At 33.9% G+C, this 22179-nt stretch overlaps 2 protein-coding genes across 2 annotated transcripts; both read left to right on the top strand.

The window, feature by feature from the left end:
- The first annotated feature begins 11751 nt into the window (after positions 1-11751).
- Positions 11752-15191, top strand: LOC113864450 (L-ascorbate oxidase homolog). Its single transcript, XM_027498166.1, has 8 exons — positions 11752-11956; positions 12046-12155; positions 13239-13509; positions 13613-13712; positions 13821-14166; positions 14259-14624; positions 14712-14790; positions 14880-15191. Exons 1-8 carry the CDS (start codon positions 11795-11797, stop codon positions 15090-15092), a joined length of 1647 nt encoding a protein of 548 aa, XP_027353967.1. The 5' UTR covers positions 11752-11794; the 3' UTR covers positions 15093-15191.
- A 2141-nt stretch (positions 15192-17332) lies between these two features.
- Positions 17333-20431, top strand: LOC113864449 (rop guanine nucleotide exchange factor 1). The gene is made up of 5 exons (XM_027498165.1): positions 17333-17773; positions 17856-17972; positions 18052-18572; positions 18942-19292; positions 19696-20431. Exons 1-5 carry the CDS (start codon positions 17506-17508, stop codon positions 20131-20133), a joined length of 1695 nt encoding a protein of 564 aa, XP_027353966.1. The 5' UTR covers positions 17333-17505; the 3' UTR covers positions 20134-20431.
- The last annotated feature ends 1748 nt before the right edge of the window (positions 20432-22179 follow it).

Raw genomic sequence — 22179 nt, 5'->3', positions numbered from 1 at the left:
TAGATTATAATAACAAGCATTTTTGTAGTCATACTTGTAAGAAAATAACAAAATTGATGACTGATGATATGTTAGGTCTTGAATTCTGTTTAGGAAGCATGTGATTTTTATGATAAGTATGCTCATTATTTAGGTTTTGTGATAAGAAATGTAATATCATCTCACATTAATTTCTTTGTAATAAAGTGGGTGAGAGAGGCAAGAAACAAAGTGGGAGGAAGGACCAAATTACTAAAGAGCCTAAACTTATCACTCAAGTGACTGTCAAGCCATGATGCATGTTCGTCTGCATCATCCATCTAGTAAGTGGAAAGTTGTAGGTTTTAAGGAGACCCACAACCATGAGTTAACTCCACTAAAATTTGTACACATGATGCCTAAATATCGAGACATAACCAACGGTGATAAAGCTCAAATTGATGGCCTACAATTGCATGGTGCTAGAACATGCAATATAATGGGTTTGATGATGGGAAAAAAAGGTCAACATGTAGGAGTTGGTTTTCTAAAAAAAGACCTATACAATCACATTGATACGCAAAAAAATGCAGAGTAGAAGTTGATGATGTAGTTGTTGCATTATCCTATTAGCAGTCCAAAGATAAGAATGATCCCTTGTGATTCTTTAAGCATACTAAAACAATTGATGGAAGATTAGAGCACTTGTTTTAGTTAGATGGAGGGAGTCACCTTGATTATCAAGTATTTAGAGATGTTATCACTTTTGATAGTATCTACAAGAAGAACAAGTTGATGGTTCTGTATTTTAACATGCTTTTATAGTGTGTATATAAATATATATGTGTGTGTGTGTGTGTGTGCAGCCATTATTCTATCATGTTTTTACACTAATTTCTACGATTATTATGCAAATTAATATGAGAATATCATAATTAAGTTTTTTGTGCATTTTAAGCTCAAATTGGTTAGAAAATAGGGTTTCACTATAGTTAGCATGCCCAGACCCTAGCAACTAGCACAAAGATGTTTTGGAACACATGCACAACTGTGCTCACCTGCAAAAAGTCCAAATCTTAAAGCAATTTTAGGGTTTTTAAACCATATAAAAGAGACTTCAGGGGAAGAGACTTAGACATCCTTTTTGATATCATTCTCCCCATGCCTTTGACACATATTTTTCATAACCCTACTCTTGATCTTTAGCACATTCTTAGCGAAACTTAAAGCTTTCAACGATCATCTCTTCTTATCCTTAATTCTTGAGGATAATCTAGTTTGTTATTTTCTTCTGACTATGACTTTGTTTATGATTATTTTAGTTATTTTTTCTAGCATAAGTAACTAAGTCTATAGCTAGGGTTATGAGAACTCTTGTTCATGAATTTATGAGATTTTAATGTTTGAATCTAAGTTTGATTTTTGTCCATAATTAGTGTTTGTCCTATTATGCATAATTGTATGTTGTGAATTGACCATTCGTAACATAATCCTATTTAATTACATCGTAGGCGATCATACCACAATTAGTTAATAAATCTCTAGGATAAAATAAGACAAATTATTAGGTGGACCAAATTAATTTTTCTCTTCCAATTGTCATTAAATTAACAAGTTATAAATACTTTATGCTTTCTTTACTTAATATCTTGCATGACCATTGTGGATGCTAATTTAGAGAAAATAATATTAATATTTATGACCATTAAGTATTGATAGTATTTGTATAAATGATTGGTAATCACAAGAAAATCAAACTTAGAGTTAAACAAAAGAATAACATAAAAGATTGAATGAGTAAATCCATTTTATAAGTTCAGCCAAGAAGTGTGTTGTGTTACTTGCTTTAATTTTTATTAATAATTAATTTATTTTTAAACACGCTTAATATAAATTTTGACAAGTGCACTTGCTCACGAACACAAGTGCAACAAGCCATTGGTTTTTATTGTGGGTACAATCACCACGGACAAACTACAATTTTTGGTTGTGCATTTGTCTCAGATGAGACCATTGAGACATACAAGTAAGTTTTGGAGTCCTTTTTTAAGGCAATGTTTGGCAAACACCTTAATGCAGTTGTCACAGATGAAAATGGGGCAATGCGAGAAACTATTAGGTTGTATTTCCAAACTACTCACATCGACTGTGTTCATGGCATACCCAACAAAATGCCATTGAGATGTATAGTATCCAAAATTTTTGGAAGAGTTTAATTCCTTGATTTATGCTAACTTTAGTCATGACAAGTTTGAGGCTGAGTGGATAAAAATCATAGAGAAATATGGTGTTGTGAACAGCAAGTGGGTGAAGAAAATGTATGACATTAAGAATATACGGGCAAGTGCATATACGCAAGACAAATTTTTTATTGGTATTAGAACTACCTTAATTTGTGAAGGTATTAATTCCTTCATCAATAGGTACGTTCAAAGCAAAAATAGTCTAATTAATTTTATGCTTAATTTTGAGAGAACTATGAATGAATACTGACAAAATGAATTAATTTATAAGTTTTAGTCAATATATTTGGACCCTGTTTTGACAACTTTTCTTCTTAGAATTGAGCATGGAGCTTCAAAAATATTCATAAGAAATAAGTTCTAGGAAGTTAAATTTGAGATAGAGTAACCAATATTGTGAGTTTGAGGATGAATAGATTTTGTAGTCCAAACAATTAGGATTTAGTTGTGAATGATAAGCTTCAATATAAATTTGTTCATGTTTGTGGTTTGTTTGAATTATCTGGTATCCTTTACTATCACATCTTTTGTGCCATGAAGAGTGAGCATATAGATTAATTTATAAATAGTTTGGTATGTAAAAGGTGGACAAAGTCAGCAAAGGTTGATTGTTTGCATTCAATTCATGTTGATGCTAATTATCAAAAAGCAAGAATGTTACAAAAAGTAGCTTTATCTACAACTTGCAATTTACTTTCTAAAGTTGCTTATGAAAATGTGGAAGACTTTACAAAGATCATTGAAGATAGTTACAAGTTGACAGTTGAAGTTCAAAATCGTCAATATCCTAGTGGCATGAAAAGTAGTCATGCATACATCATTTGTGATCCTATCATTTTTAAGACATATAGTGTCCAGTGTAAAAAGAAAAAATAATTAGTGGGAAGAGTAGATGATGTTCTAATTGTAAGAGAACAGGGCATACAATTTCAACATGTCTAGCACGTGAAGTTGTAAGCAATACTGAAGAGTGGACTTTGTACACAGAATGTGATGATGAAAGTGAAAATGACAAAAAAAAGTGGAGGTATTTTTTATATGAGTAACAGATAAGTTTTTCTACCATTATATGTATGGTTGACTTGTGTCTTTATAATTTTTCTGTTTCTCACATATAGGATGTGAATAAGAGTAGTTCCTATTCAATGAAGAGAAAAGGCTCACAAGTAATTCTTTTGACCCAAGTATTCAGTTAATGAAATTGTAGGTATAGTTTTTAATATTGTATTAATTTACGTTTCTTAATATATTATTTACATTTTGTGGAGTTTAATGAATTCACCTTTAATATGGTTACTTATTAGACTGAAAAGGTGAAAATAAAAAAGGAAATAAAGTTGTCTAAGCATAAAAATGATAATCCTTGTGCTAAAGCATAATGAATTCAATTTTTTTTTGCTCGTTTGTACTAATTTTTTTAAGAATTGTTAAATCGTTATAAAGACTATTCAAGCTATACTATATTTGTTTCCTGCAGGTTGTCTATGTGCAACAACTATTTAGGCCTAAGTTGTTTTATGACTCTAACATGACACCAAGACTAGCTATATCAAGTTTAGAGTGTAATACCACATGAATTAAGTATGCAAAAAGATGGCTCATATGTTATAAATAAAATAGTTTTGCATATTTTTTAAATAATTATCAGTAATGTATTTGTTATTTCTAACATTTAGGAATGATTGTAGAATTTGAGTTGCAAATTGGATGAAAAAAATAGAAAGAGGTTGATATACATAGAGGTAATTAAGACGTTTTGCTACTTAATTAAGTTTGCACAATCTTCATTATTTCCTTTATTTTTAACCATGGTTTTTCTAAGCATAAGAATGATATTCTTTGTGTTAAAGCATAATAAATTCAATTTGTTTTGCTAGTTTGTACTAATTTTTTGAGAATTGTTAAATCGTTATAAAGACTATTCAAGTTATGCTATATTTGTTTCTTGCATGCTGTTTATATGCAACAACTATTTAGGCACAAGTCATTTTATGAATCTGACATGATACTAAGACTAACTATAACAAAGTTTAGAGTTGTAATACCACATGGATTGAGTGTCCGAAAAGATGGCTCATATGTTATAAATAAAACATTTTTGCATATATTTTAAATAATTCTTAGTAATGTATTTTTTTTTTCTAATATTTAGGAATGATTGTAAAATTTTGGTTTCAAGTAAGTTGGATGAAGAAAATGGGGAGAGGTGGATATAACATAGAAGTAATATAAGATGTTCTGCTACTTAATTGAGTTTGACACAGTCTTTAATGTTTCCAGTATTTTTTACCATGGTTTTTCCAATTTAGGTCAATAATGGCACAAGGTTGAGGCTTGCTTTGGAACTAGTCTAAAATCAATGGAACAACTTGCACGATAACATTTTGTAGAACTCATTTGATTTCATTATGAAGTGCAAGAAAGCTAATGAGTAGAAAGACGCTTTTATATTTGTAGCTACTCATTTGGTTCATTTGTTCAACTTTAACTTAGGGTAAACAATTACCAATTGTGGTATTAATGTGTGTGGTTGCCAAAGCATTTTGGGATACTTTATTGTTTTGACAAAATGGATTAGCCGATACTTTGTTCGACTTGTCAATGGCCTACTTTTAACAACCTTTGTTGAACTTTAATATTTTATATTCTTAATTATATGTTTGGGCTTATGTTTCTATTTGACTTTGTCATTCTCAAATAAATATTTCTCTTAGGCTTCACATTTTTATTCTATTTTATTGGTAGGCTATTGATTATTTGATTGGATCTTTTGTCTCAACTCTAAACATATGAGAACTTATTTTGTTCTCATCAATGTTTGTGAGTAATTAGCATATTAAAGATTTATTTTCAATTAAGTCATAGAGCAATTATGAGAATAAAAAGAAAGAATAGTTGGGTGAGATCCTATCGAGTAATGGTCCTATCCATGTGTCTTGTATGAATACAAATGATAATATTATTGATCCTCTCAAAAAATTTATAAATAGAGAAAGAAAATTATAAAAAATGCCTATTGAGTTAGGATTAAAGTCCAGAGTACCCAACTTAGTAATTTCATATCTTAAAACTTACGTCCAAAGGGAAGAACAAATGATGGAGTAGTTTCAAAAAAGATGCATTAAAATCAAATTTTAATAAATAATGATCCATATAAATGGCATGCATATTTTCTACACCGAAAAAGGTTTAGCTCTTGCAAAACTCTTACTAAAATTTTTTGGCTCAATAAGAGTTAGATGTCTAAAATTGCAGAAACATGATTGACAAATTTCACTTATGTGAGTACCAAAGTGAGACCAGAAGAAATATTAGCTTTATTCTCTTCAAATACATATGAAATTAGGATGTGATACAAAGACAAAAATGTGCAAATCTTAAGAGCTCAAGGTTGACAACACATTATTATGTACATCATACAATACTTGTATCCTTCAAAGAAGCCATAGTTCAAAGCTATATAACCGATACTACATCTAGAAAAAGTTTTGTACAATTGTTAAATGAAAGTTCAAAGTTATGCAACTTTCATGATGCATAATAATATTCGTCAACAATGAGTATTACGAATAAGAAACTTTGCCATTGTTAACAAATATTTTGATTCTTTATATACGTCTAATAGTAATGTAAAAGAAAGCTAGTATGTGTGTTTATTGACACTTTTTTTTTTTAATTTCAAACACTTTAAAAAAAAAAAACTTTGAGCAATAAAAGGTGTTGGGTATAAGAACTCTATCTCTATTTTTACTGCACAATTTATTTAGATGGTTTCTTTCTTATGGTCGTGAAACATTCCTTACCTCATGGAATTTGATATATTAATAATGAGATAAATTTGTCTTTTTTTATTATTATTTTTCACCTATTATTACAAAACCAATTAAATTTTCATATTGAGAAGTTTAAATTATATAGAATAACTAAATGTTTATATTTTAATAATAAATTTAATTATAATTTTCTTAAGATTTGTACAATATTGATAAGTTTGTAATTAGGCCCTATTTTACAGCCTTATATTCATATCTAACCTTTATTTTATTTAGATTTTACACAAATTTATATATTGATTGCGCAGTTTGATAGAAAAAAGTCAAAAGTGGATTTTTGGTGCATTTTTTAGCCCAAATTGACGAAGGTTAGAGTCTTGCAGCAGTAAGCACACCCAAGAAGCACGGGGTGCTTCGAGGTCAAGCACGGTCGTGCTCTTTTGCAGAAAACCTAATCTTAAGAATTTTAAAGGAGTCTCAACCCTATACAAAGGGGGAGGGCAGAGGCATCATGAGTCTCTTCTCTTTGACACCATTTTACATACAACCTTAGTTTTTCAAGATATCTATCATTTTCATTTCCCTTGCATAGAGACTTGGCACATTATTGGCAGAAACTGGAGCTTCAAGCGACCGTACTTGAAGATTATGAATTCATCTCATATTCTAGTTTGCTATTTCTCTTCATTATGGATATGTTTATGATTGTGCTTCTTTCTCAATCTGGAATTAATTACATCGCTAGGCGACCGTACCTTGGTTAATTAATAGATCCATAAGATAAAACGAGGCAAGAAACTAGGTAGACCAAACCAATGTTTTCTCTTCTAATCGTTATTAAATTAACAAGTTCATAGGTGTGTAACGTTTTCTGTAATTGATATCTTACATGACCATTGGGGATATTAATTTAGATAAAAGAATATTAATATTGCATGACCATTGGATATTAATAGTATTCGTGTGAATGATTAGTAATCACAAGGAAATTGAATTTAGAGTTAAACAGAAAAATAATATAAAGGATTGAATGAGAAAACTCATATGCCTTAGGTTCCTCTCCGATAAGTTTAACCAAGACGTGCATTGTATTCCTTACTCTTAGTTTTATAATTAATTTTATAAATTCTTATTTTAATTAATTTTGTATATTTGAAGTTCAAACAATTGAATTAGAAAATTCTTAATAATTAGAAAATAATCCTTGTGAGACGATATTTCAAGAACTCAAATTAAGAACCCTTTATTACTTCTTGATAGGTACACTTGCCCTCCGAACAAATATGGAACCACAAGAATGCAAAAGTAGTTTTGTTTGTAAAAAAAAAACAAAATAAAGTAAAATCATGCTAACATTTTTATGTTTTCTTAAAAAGATTTTTTTTATTATTAATAACATTTTTATCCTAAAACTTAACAGATACTTAAAAGAAAAAAATTTCTACAACGAAAAAAAATCACTAATATTATAAAACTAAATATGTTTAATGAAAAGAAATATTAATATCACTAATTATTTCACTTGTTCCTATTATTATATGAACCACTTTAATATTTTTTTTAACTAAATTACAATATTTTTTGAAAAAAAAATCTAATATTTATGTGTTACAATCTAATCTCAACAATAATACCATCTACTTGCTTTGTTGACATGACAATAGAATACAATTTTGATATTATAAATTAATTAATGTAATCAAATCAAATTTTTATTTTAGCCATTAATATAAAGCTCTCCCAAATCAAATATCTAATTTGAGCGTTCTATGTACTTGAGATTCCAATTTTCTTTTCTTTTCCTTTTTATTTTTTTATTATAAACATTAATTTAAGGCTCCTTTCAAAATTTTCTTAATATACATATTTTTTAGTGGAAATTTTCTCATTTCTTCTTCTTAATTTTTGTTTGATACTTGCGCTCACTATTGCCACTCCTAGTCTTCAGCTACTACACCACAGCCTCCTTACCATTGGGAAGAGTTCCTCTATACACATATCCAAACCTGACCTATAGGGTTGTTTATGGCTCACTTTAACCCAAAAAATTAGACCAAATTTCAATGAATTGGAAAATAGTTTGGCTAAAACTCACCCAAACTGGCTATGCTTCAATACCAAACTAAACCAAAATGGTTCTTTGGTTTGGTGCAGCCATTTTAAATTTCGAATGGAACCTATTTCTTTTAAAGATTCAAACTAGTTTTATTTAGAACCAAACTAGTTTTAAATGTAAGAACTGAACTGGTTCAAAAGTGGTTTCAAAACTTGGTTTTCAACCACTTCCAAAATTGATTACTTGGGAGTTCAAACTAGTTCTTTAATCTAGTTTTGACACAAGCTTAAAACTAATTCAATAATTATTTTCTTAGTCTTTTGACACAAGCTTAAAACTAATTCAATAATTATTTTCTTAGTCCTAACTAGTTTAAAATCAGTTTCCAAATTAGTTATATGGTTAAAATTGATTTAAAACTAGTTACTTGAGGAAAAGTAAACAACCAAACTAAAACCAATTTCTAAATACCAAACTAGTTAAGCTTGCTTTAACACAACAACACAATGCATACATGCACCTATCCAACTGATAATTTATTGAAATATGTTTTTATAAGTAATTAAAGCATGCTAATTTCATTGTTGTAATATGATAAAACAACAGTATCTTATAAATGATAATTTTGAAAGTATTTCACTCTGAAGTTCCATTGGCACATTAAAAGTTTTGACAAAGCCCCAGTCTAAGGCGTAACATGCCAACAATATTTAATTACAAGAAGTAACCTACCTTTTTCAAAATATAACTTATCACAATTCAAAGACACACAATAAAATTAAAATTAAAAACTACAAAAGTCCTATATCAGTAGAAGATGACTATCATTCATCATGAAATCCAACAAAATCCATGATAATGTATCAAAATTAGCACATGAGCTTAGCATGGTTTAATAAGGTAACACTCAAAACATAATCACAAACAAAGTATAGTCAAGTAAGCATTATGTCACGTATCCAATACATTTATAGCATCAAATGAAAAAAAAAAAAAACTAAGAATTGTCATCAAAATCAACCTTTTTCTCCCTATGTTTCTCCCTTTTATCCTTGTTTCATAATGAAGTCTTGCTTGTTGATCTAAATAAACAACAATTATCATGTAATAAACACAAAAAAAGTAAGGCGTACAAGGGCAAAGGTACTTACTTTATAGGGCCGATTAGGGTTTCAAAGAATGAGCTTTTGAAGGTGGTGGTGGATAACTTGTTGGTGATTTTTTCCCCTGTGACCACTAAGCTGGGGCCGCAATTCTACTACTTCAACTCAGGATCCTAGTTTGGAGAATCGATGATCGTCATGACGAGTCCATAGACCTTTTGTCATTGGCGATTCGTCCCACGTACTTCTCCTTATCGTCCTCCTCTTCCGTTGAGATTGAAGTCCCAAACTCTAGTGGCTGTGTAGCCTCAAAGGAGGAAGAGCGGCTGGTGAAAAAGCTGAAGAGCGACAAGGTCTTCAAGAAAGAGCAAGGCATGATTGTCCTAAGGAACATCACATAGAGCAACAATAAGGAGAGGGTTTCACTATGTGTATGTTCTCTCCACACTGCGCGCTTTGGTTATGTCACGATACAGCATTGTTCAAGTCAACGTGATAGCATCGCGATACTTTACTTATATTGAAAATCTTAAATTTTGAACACACAGTTGGACCACTTAACAAATAATATAAATAAAATAATCATAAATAAATTATATATAATAATATATTTTTCTTATAACTTGCCACATTTTTTTTTATTGGTACGTTTTTTGGGGCATGCATAAAAGAATTTTGAAATACCACAACACACACCAAATTCAAATCCCTAAAATTTACTTCTAACCTAAACCACTTCTAAAACCAACAAATTAATTAAATTGGGATTAATCTAGAAGAAATTGCATTCAAGCTATTGATATATGTTTAGTTTAATTTTGGTCTTTCACTTTCATTATCTGTAAAGAGTAAAACACATGTAACTAAGTGAGCATGAAGATTATGTATTGAATTTTCAATGTTAAATTTGGGTATCTATTCTAATTGTAAGCTAAGTTAGGATTAGTGGTGTTAAAAGGACAAACCTTAAACACTGATTGCAGTCACTAATGTTTCTGAAATTGAACTTGCAAGTGAAGACAAATTAAGAAATGTTGGATTTGAAAAACTTGGGGACTGCATTCTAGTTCACTGTCAAACTCAATGACTAATTTGGAATAGAGTTCAAATTTCACATTCAAATGGAATTGTGTAAGAGTATTTACTTTCTTTTCCTACCGTAATCCACCTATTGTGGAACATTTGTGTATTTTTTTTTTTAACATGTTTATATTTTTTCAATAATTCCCTTTCAAACTTATCACTATTTCTCTAACTCTATTTTAATCATTCGAGAAAAGAACATACGGAATGGTGGTAACTATCAAATACTTGATTGATTCTAAAACTAACAAGATTATATAAAATAAAATTAGTTTAAACAAATTTTATGTAATTGTTTTATTATTTTTGTATGATTCTTTTGAGTGAAGCTTAATTCACTTAAACAAATTTTAACCAGAGATTACTGTGTTCATGGTAAAACGAGAGAGTGAATCCGAATCTATGTTAAATTACTGACAAATCCATATTATAAAAAGCGTAAAGACAATTGTTAAGCCCAAAAGCGTGCATTTTACAATAATAGTATCTGGTTGTTTTATTTGGGCAGTATTGTTCGTTTTGGGGTGTGTTTCAGCTTTCAGGCCTGCACTTAATTTATGATGCCTTGTGGCCATGATTATATAATTTTTTGTGATTAAAAAGCATTAGACATAAAATAAAATATTTTATACACCACCACCAATCTTGTGCACATTTGTTTCTTTGCTCCAGCTCATACGCTTCAATTAAAGTGCAAAACCCTTCATAACTCTTGTTTCGTGATAAAGAAAATAATAGATGTGCCAACAGAAATGTCATCTGTCAATGTTGAAGCATATGAAACGGATCATGCTCACATGTGACCCCTTTGAAACTAACCAAAGATATCACATAAATCAATCATAGAAATTTATGTTTCAATGAAATAAAGTGTGTGAATGTTTTAATTCTAACCGTGTAGCAAAGTAGTCAAATCCACCAGGTTGTCAGGAAACAGTCAAACATAATCGAAATTTCCACATGAACCCAATTCAAATTAAGTGTAAACTAATGTGATTTCCGCGGTCTTTCCAAGTTGCAATTTTTATTCCTTCTGAACTCTCTCCAATCACGAAAATGCAACACCCAACAGCCAAACAAACAGCATACATAGAATGTCCCAAAAGCGACAAAAACAACATCATTATTTCCGCGTACAATTATCATTGTTTGGGGAAGAACTTAGACATATGAGTATACCGCGTGTCACGTCAGAATTCGCGGCCAAATACAGCCCAAACATTGCTCATTGCTAACTGAATATTAATATTACTACACACGCAGTCACCGCCTCTATTTTTCTTCCCATTTCCACCGCTTTTACTCTCTACGCAACCAACAACCAAATTTCATTCGCTTCATTCGCTTTCGCCTTTTCATTTTGTATTTCCCTTCTTTTAAGGACACTTAATATTATATTCAGTTACCTGCAAGCCTTGCAACCTTCACTGTTTTCGTCTTATATATATATATATTTGAAGTGTGTTTGGTTACTTCAAACTCTAACCCACTTCGCTTTCCTTTTCCATTTAATTTATTTCTCCTTTCTTTGTCAAACACCAAAGTCCAAACCATTTGGCGCTTTGCCTTTTGCTCAACATGAAGCTGATCAATGAACCATCAAAACTACGTTCCTTGTTCAGTTTCTGCTTAATATTGCTGCTTTTGGACGTCCTTCACGTTGCTGCGGAGGACCCTTATAGATTCTTCGACTGGAACATTACTTACGGAGATATTTATCCCCTCGGAATTAAACAACAGGTTCATATATATTGCTACTAATTTTGGTTTTCAATTTTTTCTTATTTTGAAAATGTTCTCAATGCTTCATTTTTTTTTATCGTTTGCAGGGCATTCTCATCAATGGCCAATTCCCTGGCCCTGAAATCTATTCTGTTACTAATGACAATTTGATCATTAACGTACACAATAACTTGCCCGAGCCGTTTCTTCTATCATGGTGATAACTCTATCTTTCTCTGTTTTAATGTTTTTAATTTCAAAATCTTCAATATCTTTCATTGAAAAATTTGAAAACAAAAAATGTTATGCCAATTCACCCAAATAAATAAAATAAAATATAAAATTGCTATATATGCCGTTCTATCATGAATCACATTGGCATCCTTTCAATCACGACCCAAATGGCCAAATCTAGCAGTCACATTTACATGAACACACAAAACTAGCTTTACAATGTTATGCAACATTTTAGTTACCTTAGTTAAATCACGTTGATTAGGGTGAAGAACAAGGTTCTTCAATGCAAGGCATGGATAACGCGGCCAAATATTTCTTGATACGTAATCCAACTGGCAAAGTGGTGCACTTTTAACTAAAGCATGGCTGCTTAATGTACAAAATGTCTTCTTCTAATTAGTTATTTCCCTTTCTATTTCAATAGATTAAGTTATGGCTAAGTTTCCTATTTTACTTTAATTACCGCTTTTGTTTTTGTTATTGAGACACGTGTCTTGGCAAAATTGTATATTAGAAGCCTCTCCATAATTACACTGTATTAGATTCCAAAGGCCGCAAGGAAGCGACCCCATATTTCTCTTTCTTGCTGTCATTGATGAGGATTGAGTAGATGCCACCGTGATCCTTTTATTTTATTTTTGGTCAAATTGAATTTTGGGCAATAAATGCTCCTTCAATTCAATTCACTCACGATGACAGATCTAGAAAAATCAAAACATGGGTTCAATAAATGTGGTTATCGCCCATCACTTCTGCCCTTTAATTTATGTCACGGATCAAACCCAATACACTTCAAGCCCACCTAAACAGAACAGTGTTATGTTATTCACGATTCTCTCGTAGAGCAGTAAAACTCTTCACGAGCTGTGAGGCCCATCTCTGTTTTTGAATGATTAATGTCAATTGGGTATTTACACTTGCCTTAAAGCCGAAGAAAAATGGCATCTTATTTCAACAAAACATTTATTGGAATGAACATTTATTTGGATAATGGACATGAATAACCCAAAACAAAAAGAACTCTAAATCTTGACTTGCTAACTTGTTTTTATGAATGCAATAGGGATGGTGTTCAGCAAAGGAGAAATTCTTATGAAGATGGAGTTTATGGAACCACATGCCCCATCCCTCCTGGCAAGAACTTCACCTACACACTTCAAGTCAAAGATCAAATTGGAAGCTTTTTCTACTTCCCATCTCTTGCATTCCACAAGGCAGCTGGTGCCTTTGGGGGCATCAAAATCCTTAGCAGGCCAAGGATTCCCGTTCCATTCCCAGAACCAGATGGTGATTTCACCCTTCTTATTGGAGATTGGTACCACATCAATCACAAGGTATACAGACACAAACTCGATCAAAGCAATTATGCTTCACTAGTCTCAATTAGTTTTTCTTGTTCCTCCTCTTTTTATTGACATATAATTTATACGAATTCAGAAGCTGAAGAGCGTTCTAGACTTTGGACACAGACTTCCATTCCCTCAAGCCGTTCTTATCAATGGTCGAGCAAACGGTTCAACATTCACAGTTGAACAAGGTATGCCTCTCTAAATGGTCCTCTTTTTTCATACATGTTTTCGTTCAACGTTATTGAATTTTGTATGATAACGTTTATTTTGCCATGCCATCTCATAATGAACAACAGGGAAAACATACAGGCTTAGAATATCCAACGTTGGACTTCAAAACACTCTCAACTTTAGGATTCAAGGGCATGACATGAAATTAGTGGAAGTTGAGGGAACTCACACCGTGCAAACCACGTATTCCTCGTTAGATGTTCATGTGGGACAATCTTATTCCGTTCTTATCACAGCTAATCAAGCACCCAAAGACTACTACATTGCCGTGTCCACTCGTTTCACTAACAAGGTCCTCACAAGCACTGCCATCCTTCACTACACAAACTCCCAGCAATCTGTTTCTGGCCCAATTCCCGGTGGCCCAACAACCCAGATCGATTGGTCCATAAAACAAGCCCGTTCAATCAGGTAATGATCTCACATAGGTAGAATTAATTAGCCACTTAATTACTTTCTTCACTCACATTGTTCAACACAATAATAACATTTGCAATTTGTAGGACAAACTTGACTGCGAGTGGACCAAGGCCAAATCCCCAAGGATCTTACCACTATGGTCTCATAAACATTAGCAGGACAATTAAGCTTGAAAGCTCAGCAGCACAAGTGAATAAGAAGCAGAGATATGCGGTGAACAGTGTATCCTTCATTCCAGCTGACACTCCTCTGAAGCTGGCTGATTACTTCAAAATTGCTGGTGTTTTCCAAGTTGGAAGCATCCCAGATACCCCTTCTGGCAAACCTATGTATCTCGACACCTCAGTCATGGGTGCTGATTTTCGAGCCTTCGTTGAGATCGTGTTTCAGAACCACGAAAACATCATCCAGAGCTGGCACATTGACGGATACTCTTTCTGGGTTGTAGGGTAAGAGTTTATCTTTTACTATATACTATGTACACGAGTATACTTCATTCATATTACTTAAATTTCAACATGGCATTTCTGATGCAGAATGGACGGTGGAGAGTGGACACCTAATAATCGTAACCAGTACAACCTTAGAGATGCAGTGTCGAGGTGCACAACACAGGTTGGTTGTTTTTCACTGGTGCATTCCGTTTGATCGTTTACTTATCATTCATATGCAACAACATCTGAATGATAAATTTTATGTCTCAGGTATATCCCAAGTCATGGACCGCAATTTATATGGCACTAGATAATGTGGGTATGTGGAACGTGAGGAGTGAATTTTGGGCACGACAATACCTTGGACAACAATTCTATCTGCGAGTATACTCACCAGTTGAATCCATCAGGGATGAATATCCAATTCCAAAGAATGCTCTTCTTTGTGGCAAAGCTGCAGGCAGAACAACCAGACCATTATGATAATCAAATATGAAACACCAATGATGTCTATCAACAATCTAGCTATGTAGGGACCCACTTGGCCCCATTCTTTGTCCATTCATCTACAATTTCTTTGTATCACTACTTAATCACCATCTCAGTATGATAATAATTAAATTACCTCCCATTGGTTTATTTTTTAAAATAAAAAAATATTTCATGGATGTATTAGCAAAATTCTGTTTTAGTTTTCCAAAATGAAATGAAGCAAACAAGTTCAATCTATGTCGTGTATGGCTTTGAAGCATTATGCTGTTTTGTTTGACACGCTATGTTTCACTAGAGCTCACGACTATGATTTATAGTGCGGGCATATTACACTGCTGCGAGTCCTTCCTGCAATTACCAACTCTAAAACCTGACATCAACTATATATTTTACTTTCTAATACTCCATCGGTTAATTGGTTACACATTAAAAATTGTTTAATACTTATAAATCATTCACAATTTATAAAGAATCTGTCAGCACAAATCCCAATTGTTTAATGAATGATAAAGTTTCAAATATAAGGAGAATTAACCATGTCTGATTACGGGTTTTGAATTCAATAGATTCTTTCAGATTCCCGAGTTCTTTTATAGTATTGAAAATACATCCTTTTTTTTTTGTAAAAAAAATACATTTTTTTTTGTCATCGGGAGAGGGAGATTACGATAAGAGGAAAAGAATGTAGGAACTTTTAAGATCAAGAGATTCGAATCTTGATTATTTTGCATATAACTTGTTAACTCTTACCACTTGAGTTATACTTTAAAATACATGTAACATTTTTTTTTTCAAAAAGTGCATTTTTTTTTGTAAAAAACAAAGAATATATTTTTGTCAAGAACTGAACACATGCATGTTTTTGGTCATTAACTATTGGACTATGACTGTTTTGGGCCCAAAACTTCTGCACCGATACTGTTTTGTGACCTTACGCATGCTTGAAGTTGACCAAAAAAAAAAATGCTTGATGTGCCAACCTATCATCACAAGCCTAGCGTAAAAGTATTAATTTAATATATTTATTTATTTTGACAAAAATATATTTATTTGCTAATTATCTAATCTATTCATATATAAAATTAACTAATTTATATAATTATAAAATAAAATTTAACGAATGTATTTGATTAGATCATTATTATTATTAAACAAATAATGAATCATTCAACATATTTTTGTAATTTATTAAATTAATTAATTTAAAATTTATTAGTTAAATATAATTCTTTGACATACGAGTTTTGAACCTTACAATTTTTCGGTAAAAACAACATTTATAAACATGAATTTTGAATTTAATAGAAATTTTAAAATATACTTTGACATTTGAATTCAAAATTTATCCGATTAATCTACCCCGAAGGTCGGTTGTGAAGGCTCGATCTTGCAGGGTTCACTGTTGTCACACCAACTCTTTTCATTGTTGAATAGCAATAGCAAAATAGAAAACGGTGTTTATGGGGAACCGCATTTTGAGAACCATGATCATAATCATTCTCCCGAGATATTTGCCAATGAAGGGGTATAAAAACAGAGAGCGTAACGTTGAGTGAAGAAAGTAAACGAAAATGCTACACAGACCAACCACAGCCACAAGGCTTTTGGTTTCGAAAGGATTTTCGTGACGCAAAAGATATATGTCTCTAAGCGTGTGTAGTTTTTCTGGGGGCGCAATGTACAATTGTTAAAAAGAAGGCTACGCAATGCAAATGCAATGTGCAAATGCCTTGCTATACCATACCTGATCCGGGCGCTAACGTGATGGAAATGGGAATGCTTCAGCTACACACAATGTCAGAATTGTCTGCGCCATCCCAAGTTTTTCATTTGTTTTTTTGAAGGTGGATCCAGGTTAGTTACAATGGAAACTTTTGACACAGGGTCCCACTATCCCATTGGATGAGATTAAAGATGTGCATTACGAACCACCATCGACAGGGCACACCTTAGCATTCCCCACACATATCCCAATGCACAGTTAACCGCCGTTTGGTACTGTTCCGCGGGATCAACGGTTTCTCGCTCCAAGGAGGTTCACAAGTATCCAACCACAACATGCCACGTCATGCATTGTGGAATTTTAATACAACGTATAGGAGTGGACCCTACGGAAAAGGCCCGTGTCGGGTGTTTAACCCTGCTCTCACGGAAAGACACTCTCTGCAAACGCCGTCTCTTTTCTAGCTTTTGCCCCTATCAAATCATCACCACCACCACCACTCTGCTATGAGAGAGAAAGAGAGAGAGAACGTTACGAATTAGCCCTGTGTGTCCCCCACCTAGTCTTCTTTGTCTTCTTCGCTTTCCCCTTTTATTTTTCCCTTTACCAATTACTCGCCGCGAACACACCGCAGCGTTCAGTGAAATGTGAGAGAGATCTGAGTGAGATTTCCAGGGAACAATGGGGAGCGTTTCGTCTGAAGATGGTTCCGATCAACAGAGCGAGCGTTGCGGAAGCTACAGCCTCAGCGCTGACGTCAGCGAATCCGAGAGTTGCAGCAGCTTCTGCGCTCGCCGTTTCGACGCCGAGGGAGCCTCCAGCTCTGCCAATCTCTCACCTCGTCCCCTCGCCGCTCACTTCAACTTCCCGCCCGCGCAGGTCATGCTTCCCGTCATTGGCGGCAAAGACGTCGTCGTTTGGGATCACAAGCGCGACCTGGATTTGTCAGGTACTCACTCTTTCTCTTCACGATTCAGGCTTAGTGAGTGAGAGTGAGAGTGCGAAATTTGAACAGCATTTGCATTTTGCAGAAGTGGAACTGATGAAAGAGAGGTTCGCGAAGCTGCTTCTCGGAGAGGACATGTCTGGTGGAGGGAAGGGAGTGTGCACTGCGCTTGCAATCTCTAATGCGATAACGAATCTCTCTGGTTAGTGTTAATTAATTTTGCTTAGGAGTGGCTAATTACGGTTTGATGTCTGAAATGTGAGTTTGGATTGTAATTGCAGCGACTGTGTTTGGTGAACTGTGGAGGTTGGAGCCGCTAGCGCCGCAGAAGAAGGCTATGTGGCGTAGGGAAATGGAGTGGCTGCTATGCGTGAGTGACTCCATTGTGGAGCTTGTGCCATCTGTGCAGCAGTTTCCTGGCGGTGGAACCTACGAGGTGATGGCCACGCGCCCTCGCTCGGATTTGTACATCAATCTCCCGGCCCTGAAGAAACTTGATGGAATGCTGCTTAGCATGCTTGATGGCTTTCATGATACGCAGTTTTGGTACGTTGACCGGGGAATTATATTGGGTGATTCTAAGGATTGTGATGCATATGGTAGACCTTCGGTTAGGCAAGAGGAGAAATGGTGGCTTCCCTCTCCCAAGGTTCCGCCAAATGGGTTGTCTGAAGATGATAGGAAAAGGTTGCAGCAATGTAGGGATTGCACCAATCAGATACTAAAGGCTGCCATGGCTATTAATAGTTCTGTTCTTGCTGAAATGGAAATTCCCCGCGCTTATGTTGAGTCCTTGCCCAAGGTAATTAATTGATTATGCTTTGCGTTTTCAAATAGGAAATGAAATTGCTCATGGCTATAATTTAAGTTATAGTGTGTGTGATGTGAGTTTCGTGCTATGAGTGGTGGACAGTTAAAACAGACATCGTTCATAATAATGTATATGTGAGTATACTTCTGATTTTGTGAAGTTGTAGTTTGAGTGCTGAAATTGTGGCCTTAGGACTTCTCTTACCTAATAGTTTTGTCGATGGTTCGAGAGAGAAAAAAATGGCAGGAATTCAGTAACGTCTTGATATGTAGTTGGAATTCTTGATTCTTGAAATTAGGCTAAAACTTGCTGAAGACTGATGAAACGCCTTTGTGCTCTTTTGTATAACTGCAAATGCAGAATGGAAAGGCTTGTCTAGGGGATATAATCTATCGATACATAACTGGGGACCAGTTCTCGCCTGAATGTCTCCTTGATTGCCTGGATCTTTCATCGGAGCACCACACTCTGGATATAGCTAATAGAATTGAGGCTGCTATAAATGTATGGAGGCTGAAGGACCATAAGAAACATCTAAGTTCGGCAAAAGCTAGACGATCTTGGGGAGGAAAGGTGAAGGGGCTCGTTATTGATGGTGAAAAGAACCATTTTCTTGCCCAACGGGCAGAGACACTTCTACAAAGCTTGAAACATCGCTTTCCGGGGCTCCCTCAGACTGCACTAGACATGGCCAAAATTCAATATAATAAGGTACTTTCTCTTTTTTCCTAATCCTTTGTTTGGATTGAACATCAAGTTTTCTGTTGATTCACGAGGCCTGGCCACTGTTTGGGATATATGTTAAAACAAACTAGCTAGGAGTGTGTGTCAAGGCATTGATGATTGATTATAAAGAATATAATTTCCAGAGATTAAATACTTTATTATGTCCATGAAAAATACATAATAGTGTTTCTCAATTTCATGGTCCACATTGATGATTGATTGTAGCATTTCGCAGTGAGATTGGTTGAGGTTTGTCAATTTCCTGATTAACAATTTCTGTTGTTATAAGTGGTTTATGATGAGTGTACAGTTAGTAGTTACTGAGGACTTCGGTTGGACTGAGGTGGCTTAGAATAAAACATAAGTTGTAATTTTCTTTTTGTTGCAGGATGTTGGACAGTCTATTCTTGAAAGTTATTCAAGGGTGACGGAGAGCTTAGCCTTTAACATAATGGCCAGGATTGATGATGTCCTATACGTAGATGATAGTATTAAGCGATGTGCAGCTGCAGATTCCATCTCTTTGTTCAGCAGGGGAGGTTTTGGTGGCATGCCCATCCAGAAGCGAATATCTCCTAGTCCCTTCTCAATTCAACACAGCCCATATGGCTCCCCATTTGCAACACCAACTTTCTGTTCCTCCTCTCCTGTTACTGGGAGCCCTTGCAGTCCTGGAAGGACACATGCTGTGAAGAGGAATGCCCGAAAGGAGGGCACAGATTCAAAGGCCGAAAAGTTGGCTGCATCTGAGTTTGAAAGGATTTGGTCATACACGGGAAACCTCAGTGCAAGAAGAGCGTCTGGTGATGCTCCAGAAAGAGACTGAGTTCTACAATTAGTATGACTTGCATCCATACATGGCCATCAATCGTGTCTTCTAAAAGTGGATCTGGTTTAAGCCCCCGCTCCCTGTATATGAGGGTCTAATTTTTGTATATTCTTAGGCAGTATGAGTAGGATTATGTTGAAAGATCATGCCAATGGATCATTAGTTAAAAATATTCCCTCCCAAGTATAAATATCTAGAGGCAGCCCCGATATGGTTTTCTGCAAATTAATTCTAAGTAGAGTTCTGGACTTGTATAACCCATTCGAGATTCAGCATTATACATATACCCTTGCGCTCCTCATTTCCATAAGATTAAATGAAATTTAGTCGGGACGAAACAGCCATGCCAAACATTCCCAAGGCTAAAAATTAACTGTTCTAAGTTGAAAACAATGATACGAATTCTTTAAATAGCTACCAGGAATCAATATAATATCAACAATATCAACTGTGCACTTGTGAAAAAAGAAAAAGCTTGGGGGAAGATCCACACACAGCAGGAAATCTTGCTTCCTTGAGCGGCATTGCTAAAAGCTTCACCATGTGCATTATTCCACGTAATGACGTAAATAACTTCACAAATGGGGTAATCAATCAGTTGACCACTCATTCTTATATGTGGTAAAGTTTTGGGAATATTTTTAGCATTGGATCGATGCTGCAAGGGAGAGAAAGATATGCATTTTGTAGGTCCTTATTCCATATTAGTTGGTACCTAAAGTCACATATTTGTCTGCATTTTAATTAACTAAAACATGATTTTCATATTTTTTTTATTAATTAATAAAAAGTATTAATTAAAAACCCTTGAAATATAATGAGAAATTATAATGAGCATTAAAAATATAAATACAATGTGAACTTTTAACATTAAGATATTAAAGTTAAATATTATAAATTACTACTTATTTTAGGAGTAGGTACTCATACAATTTTGCAGTTATTTATTCATATCTATATCTCAAATTTGTTAAACAGGTAATTACCTTTGTATTTTTTTGCAAGTACTCAGGCTTTTTAGCATTAACAAAATGATTTAGAGAATGACATTTTAAGTGTCGTAATGACAATACTAATACTAATAGTTTTTGTTTACAAAATCCCACCTGCATTGTTATTGGATTTGATTCATAAAAGTGAACTATGGGACATGTGAGTAAGCATAGCCCTTGGCTTTGAAGAAATTTAGCTTACAAAATACCATTTCTGGACATGAATTGTAGCATATATCAGCATAAGTCAGACCAAATTCATTGACACTTGGAGTAGCTCTCTGAACCCACATCCAGTAATTCGAGGCCTGTTCCAAGAGAAGTATTTCTGCTTTCTTTCAAACCTTAAGTGCGCTATCTTGGTCATTCTCAGAGAGATATAATTGATAAGGTATTAAGTAGAGAAATTGAAATGCATGTGGCTGGCTGAATTTGGACCACTTCTGGCCAGTGAAACAAAGGAAAAGCTGTGTGCAGTAGTATATTAACCTTTTTACACATTGGAGGCACCTAATAAATATAATCTTTTAGAATCTACACAATTAGCTATAATACTAAATATCTCTGTAAATGGCAGTGTAGCACGCTACGTTAGAAATAATTTAGTACTTCCTTTGACTAGCTTGGCTGTCCAAGTAATACAATGAAAGGTTTTTTTTCCTTCCTTTTATACTGTCATCTACATTAGCTAAACTTATGATAATGTTTCTGAAAACAATTCCTTGACCACAAATTAAAGAATAAGGTACTCTGCACATTCTATTTATAGTGTCTATGAAACAGTGCTTGCCTTCATCGAAAGCTAATTAATCGTGTAAATTTTGTTATTAGTATGCTTGTTAATTATATGTCATCTCATACGTTAATTGCTCCATTGACTCGACCCTTTTTTCTACAAGTGTCGTTGTCTTGACTGGGCCCTACAAATGCACTTGGCTCTATCGTCTATATTGGAAGCCCTTCAAAATATTTAGATTAAAGATATAAATAATTAGTTTAAAATAGAACAAAAGTATCCAGCTAAGTCATCCCTATTTTCAGCCAAATGAGA

Source organism: Abrus precatorius, unplaced genomic scaffold (genome assembly GCF_003935025.1).
Source record: "Abrus precatorius isolate BTA unplaced genomic scaffold, Abrus_2018 Scaffold4, whole genome shotgun sequence".
NCBI classification, from domain to species: domain Eukaryota; kingdom Viridiplantae; phylum Streptophyta; class Magnoliopsida; order Fabales; family Fabaceae; genus Abrus; species Abrus precatorius.
Note: the sequence above shows the minus strand (reverse complement) of the source record. Positions and strands in the feature narration are given on the sequence as shown.